Source organism: Schistocerca cancellata, chromosome 6 (genome assembly GCF_023864275.1).
Source record: "Schistocerca cancellata isolate TAMUIC-IGC-003103 chromosome 6, iqSchCanc2.1, whole genome shotgun sequence".
Taxonomy (NCBI): Eukaryota; Metazoa; Arthropoda; class Insecta; order Orthoptera; family Acrididae; genus Schistocerca; species Schistocerca cancellata.
In genome coordinates this window covers 433619357-433625529 of record NC_064631.1, presented here as the reverse complement: position 1 = coordinate 433625529, position 6173 = coordinate 433619357, and the positions used below count along the sequence as shown (strand labels likewise).

Sequence of the window (6173 nt, the reverse complement as noted above, 5' to 3'; positions counted from 1 at the left end):
TTGAAAAACAAAAGGTATTTTAATCTGTACCGCCCACATTAAGCTGTGAACATTAATTGTTCGCTACTTTCGTTTGCTCGAAACCTGTGTAGCGTTACAGGTCTGGAAGGAGGTACGCATAAAACTTCAACATCTATTTTCTCAGCGTCTTGCGGCCGTCGCACGAAAAGTTGCTAGATAGGTGCTCAGAATAGGTCCTCCTACAACATATCTAACATTCAAGAAAATAAATATTTTCATTTACGTGTTTAGCAACAACTTTCGAAGCACATTTGTATTCGGGAACATAATTAGGATCATTATCTGAGTCGTAGTTGTTCACATTATCCTCAGATCCGTACAATGCGTCCGGCCATCCTGATTTAGGTTTTCCGTGATTTCCCTAACCTCCAGGCAAATGCCGGGATGGTTCATTTGAAAGGGAACGGCCGACTTCCTTCCCTGTCCTTCCCTAATGCGATGAGACCGATGACCTCGCTGTTTGGTCTCTTTCCCCAAACAATCCAATCCAATTCGTACAAGTAGCCCCGAAAAGTATTTTACTGGCACGAACACCGCACGTGTTACTACTACTGGCAGCCATGTTTTCGGCACTTACCACTGTTTATATGCAGACATCCTGACAAAGTTGCCCTTAGCGACAATCTGGAATTAGATATATAACTGCCATTTCTCGTTTTATCGCCTGAAATGAATAAACACATCACTTACTACGTTTTACATAAAACTGTTTCTCATCGACTATTTCCTACTATTATTCATAGCCGAGATCTTCAATTAACACAACTTGAAAACACACACATGGCAGAGTTGATAAGATTCGCAAAAAAAAATGGTTCAAATGGCTCTGAGCACTATGGGACTTAACTTCCAAGGTCATCAGTCCCCTAGAACTTAGAACTACTTAAACCTAACTAACCTAAGGACATCAAAAACATCCATGCCCGAGGCAGGATTCGAACCTGCGACCGTAGCGGTCGCGCGGTTCCAGACTGTAGCGCCTAGAACCGCTCGGCCATCTGGCCGGCACGATTCGCATAGAGACAGGCTACGGGATGTACCTATCCTTATATCAATAGCTGATGTGACGCTTGGATGAACAACTTGCCGTAGTAGTAACAAATTCACTTCGAACAATCGAGTACAATCGCTGCATCGCTGGATACCTACAGGGACAAAAAATATAAATAATATATAATGAAGCAAATGGTGCATTGGATAAAATGTCATCATACTGTCATTCACGGCAACTAAATTGACAAGTGTAGCTAAACGATACATTTCGAAGCACCAGTTAACATACAAGTTCCCGATGTTTATTGCATCAGGTCACTGATGTCCACAAATGTGGCTAATTATCGGTGTTTGAAGGTACTTTGACCCTCGCTACGTACGATGAAGCAGCAGTCTCTTCTCTTCTTATCAGAACATCCTTTTCCAGTGCGGGTGTGTTGCGAAACGGCCCCCACCAGGGAGAGCTGAATGAAATTTTGTGCTTCGACGTCACGAAGCGAGATTCTAACTCGTATATAAGCGTGCAAGGTAGCCAGTGGGATCAGACACGGCTGCAGAAATGTTACGGACTGGTTTGGTTGTACTGTTGGCGGTGGCCCTCTGTGGCGCCGCTACTTCTCCCCTGGTGAGGCCCATCCAAGGGAGCAAGCCCTGGAGGCCTCGTCTGGATGGTCGGATCGTCGGTGGTTCCTCTGTCAGCATCTCCCAGTACCCGTGGCAGCTCTACTTCACCATGTGAGTTCTAGTGCAGCAGGCATAACTTGCTACGTCTCCTCAATATGTTATCCACGTACTTTTATTGTAGTATGCCATGCAGACGACGTCTGTCCACGATATAGGACGAAATCCAAACCCAAAACCAACTCTTTCTTTGATCATCAAAACTATGATAAAACTTATTATACAGGGTGTTACAAAAAGGTACGGCCAAACTTTCAGGCCGGCCGCTGGTGGCCGAGCGGTTCTAGGCGCTTCAGTCTGGAACCGCGCGACCGCTACGGTCGCAAGTTCGAAACCTGCCTCGGGCATGGATGTGTGTGATGTCCTTAGGTTAGTTAGGTTTAAGTAGTACTAAGTTCTAGGGGACTGATGACCACAGATGTTAAGTCCCATAGTGCTCAGAGCCATTTGAACCATTTGAACCAAACTTTCAGGAAACATTCCTCACACACAAAGAAAGAAAATATGTTATTTGGACATGTGTCCGGAAACGCTTACTTTCCATGTTAGAGCTCATTTTATTACTTCTCTTCAAATTACATTAATCATGGAATGGAAACACACAGCAACAGAACATTTGCACTCAAATGAGGATTGTCACATTGTTGGATGAACCATTCGCAGAAGTGTACCCGTGGAGGCCAATCAGCTGCTGATAGTGCTTGCACACGCTGTACATGGTACGGAAACAACTGTTTCTCCCGTAGCACTCTCCATACAGTGACGTGGTCAACGTTACCTTGTACAGCAGCAACTTCTCTGACGCTGACATTAGGGTTATCGTCAACTGCACGAAGAATTGCCTCGTCCATTGCAGGTGTCGTCGTTCTAGGTCTTCCCCAGTCGCGAGTCATAGGCTGGAATGTTCCGTGCTCCCTAAGACGCCGATCAATTGCTTCGAACTTCTTCCTGTCGAGACACCTTCGTTCTGGAAATCTGTCTCGATACAAACGTACCGCGGCACGGCTATTGCCCCGTGCTAATCCATACATCAAATGGGCATCTGCCAACTCCGCATTTGTAAACATTGCACTGACTGCAAAACCACGTTCGTGATGAACACTAACCTGTTGATGCTACGTACTGATGTGCTTGATGCTAGTACTGTAGAGCAATGAGTCGCATGTCAACACAAGCACCGAAATCAACATTACCTTCCTTCAATTGGGCCAACTGGCGGTGAATCGAGGAAGTACAGTACATACTGACGAAACTAAAATGAGCTCTAACATGGAAATTAAGCGTTTCCGGACACATGTCCACATAACATCTTTTCTTTATTTGTGTGTGAGGAATGTTTCCTGAAAGTTTGGCCCTACCTTTTTGTAACACCCTGTATATCCTCTGTTTTCTGAAGCATTCTGAGTTTTACAACAGACTGTATCATACTGTGCCAACGGGTCTGCCGCTGCGTTAACTTCGGTTCCCATGTGATCATTGAAGTTAAGCGCTGTCGGTCTTGGGAATCACTTGGATGGATCACCAATTGCGACATAGTCGCGTTTATAAACAGTTATCCAAAACTGTCCAATGGTTTTTATTCCAGTCTTTGACCACAATATCAGTTCTTTAGACGATGACCGGTTTCAGTCCTTAATGACCATCCTCAGATCTTTTTTTACACTATGTCCTAAAATTGCTCTATAGAAGATATGTGTTTCACAGTAGCGAAGACGAACACGTGCTTATTGCTTTCTACATTGAGAGAACAAGAAAAAAAGTCCAGTAAACATCGGTGTAAAGTGCATACTAAGAGCACTTGTTAAGTAAAAGACATGTGTTTCACAGTAGTGAAGACAAACAAGTCCTCATAACTCATAAGATATTCACTTTACAGCCCATGTCGACTAGACTTTTTTTTTTGTTTTGGTCCGTACTGCCGGCCGGTGTGGCCGTGCGGTTCTAGGCGCTTCAGTCTGGAGCCTCGCGACCGATACGGTCGCAGGTTCGAATCCTGCCTCGGGCATGGATGTGTGTGATGTCCTTAGGTTAGTTAGGTTTACGTAGTTCTAAGTTCTAGGGGACTGATGACCTCAGATGTTAAGTCCCATAGTGCTCAGAGCCATTTGAACCATTTTTTGGTCCGTACTACCACTTCCCTAAATACGGAAAGCAAAGAGCTTGCAGTAGAAGAGATCTCTTTCACAATATCGAAGATGGAGTACTCATAGCTCTTAAGGTGTGCCATTTAGGGCACATGTTTACTTGACTTTTTTCCTACTAATGATGGTTCCTGTCATATTCCTGAATACGACTTTGTCCCATGGGCCAAGACTATTGAATCACCAATATAGGTTTTGTCGCGTGGGCCATCAGTTTTGAATCACCTAGTACGAGGGTGAGTCAAATGAAAACCTTAAATATTTTTTAAAATATTATTTATGGTGCAGAAGTGGTACAAAGCTGTATCACTTTTCAACATAATCTCCCCCGCGCTCAATGCAAGTCCTCCAGCGCTTACAAAGTACATAAATTCCTTTAGAAAAAAAATTCTTTCGGTAGTCTGCGCAACCACTCATGCACCGAGTGCCGTACCTCTTCATCAGAACGGAACTTCTTTCCTCCCATTGCGTCTTTGAGTGGTCCAAACATATGAAAATCTGGTTCTGTTCGAAACTTCTTTGGTTTTGGTGATGAGGAATGGCGCCATTCCTTGCTCGCTCTCTTCGTTTCCGGTTGGTGGAAGTGAACCCAGGTTTCATCCCCAGTAACGATTCTTGCAAGGAAGCCATCACCTTCTTGTTCAAAGCGCCGAAGTTCTTCACAAGTATCAACACGTCGTTCTCTCATTTCGGGAGTCAGCTGCCGTGGCACCCATCTTGCAAACACTTTGTGAAACTGGAGCACATCATGCACAATGTGGTGTGCTGACCCATGACTAATCTGTAAACATGCTGCAATGTCATTGTGTCACTCGGCGGTTTTCCTTCACTATGGCTTCAACTGCTGCAATGTTCTGCGGAGTCACAATTCGTTGTGCCTGACCTGGACGAGGAGCATCTTCCACTGAACTCACACCATTTGCGAACTTCCTACTCCATTCGTAGACTTGCTGCTGTAAACCTTCATTCGTCGATGAATTTCAATAGGTTTCACACCTTCACTACGCAAAAAACCGAATAACAGAACGATGTTCTTCCCTGTTGCAAATCGCAAGTGGGTTGGGGCATCTTTATACTGATACTGCGACGGTGTGTGTGCATCTGCACTATGCTGCCACCTACAAGCCATTCTGCACGCTGTTTGTAGCACGCTTACCAACTTAGAGGATAACGACGCGAAATTTCGATTTGTTATTGCAAATTTAAGGTTTTCATTTGACTCACCCTAGTACATAGACTACGTGACTGTTTCGGTTTGATGTTAGTCACATGCGCAATGCGCGAAGTACACTGCATAGACATTCCTACTCTGTGTCTGCAAGGTGTGAACTATGTGTTCTGTTGTGCATACATGATATTTTGTAAGAGATACCATAATAATTCTTCAGTGAACTGTATAACGCAGTTACTGATTGTAACATCAAACTTTTAAGCAGCACTATTAATAAAACTTGTTCTTCCCCCATTAGCGCCAACTACATGTGCGGCGCCTCCATCATCAGCAACACCTGGGCCCTTTCCGCAGCCCACTGTGTGGATGGATTCGCCATAGGCCAGATGCAGCTTCGTTCTGGCACCTCTACCAGAGGTAGCGGTGGTACCGTCCACAGTGTAGCAACCGGCTACATCCACGCGGACTACGGCGACTACGATTACGACGTCTGCGTGGTGCAAGTCTCCAACGCCTTCAGCTTCGGCACCAACGTGCAAGCCGTCAGCCTGACCTCGTCAGAGCCCTCTGCTGGGACCTCTGTCACGGTCACCGGCTGGGGCCTGACGTCCGAGGACGGCAGCGCAGCCAACACTCTGCAGGCGGTCACCGTCCAGATCGTGGACCGCAACTCGTGCAACCGCGCTTACGGCGACATCACCAGCCGCATGCTCTGCGCAGGAGTGAGCGGAGGTGGCAAGGACTCGTGCGGAGGAGACAGCGGCGGCCCTCTGGTGTCCGGCTCTACCCAGGTGGGCATCGTCTCGTTCGGTATCGGCTGCGCCGAGGCCGACTACCCCGGCGTCTACGCCAACGTCGCCAACCTGCGATCCTGGATCCAGCAAGCTTCTGGAGTCTAAGACACTGACCGCTCACATTCCTCCATTCCCTTCTCTTGTTTACTATATGAATATGCATACTTATTTTACTGAAACTCCTTCGAGATATGTAATTTGTTCTAATCAATAAAAAGTAAGGAGTTCATTCGATGACTTTTACTTCGAAACGGTTAACTTAAGCTGCTCCCAAGGAGTGCCCAGATGTCTACTGTTGCATGTCTACTACCTACTTTCCTCCCCGTCCGCACCTCGTGGTCTAGTGATTAGGGTCGCTGACTCTGGATCACT

At 46.1% G+C, this 6173-nt stretch overlaps 1 protein-coding gene across 1 annotated transcript; it reads left to right on the top strand.

Annotated features, from left to right (window-relative positions):
• Positions 1-1573: 1573 nt before the first annotated feature.
• On the top strand, positions 1574-5906 carry LOC126088121 (trypsin alpha-3-like). Its single transcript, XM_049906225.1, has 2 exons — positions 1574-1749; positions 5306-5906. The coding sequence occupies exons 1-2, from the start codon at positions 1574-1576 to the stop codon at positions 5904-5906; spliced, it is 777 nt and encodes a 258-aa protein (XP_049762182.1).
• Positions 5907-6173: the final 267 nt, after the last annotated feature.

What these genes read in the sequence shown, in the direction of transcription:
- LOC126088121 (XM_049906225.1), top strand. Translation starts at nt 1,574, where the DNA reads ATGTTACGGACTGGTTTGGTTGTACTGTTGGCGGTGGCCCTCTGTGGC. An exon ending in TGGCAGCTCTACTTCACCAT is followed by an intron (nt 1,750 to 5,305) that starts GTGAGTTCTAGT and finishes TTCCCCCATTAG; the next exon opens with CGCCAACTACATGTGCGGCG.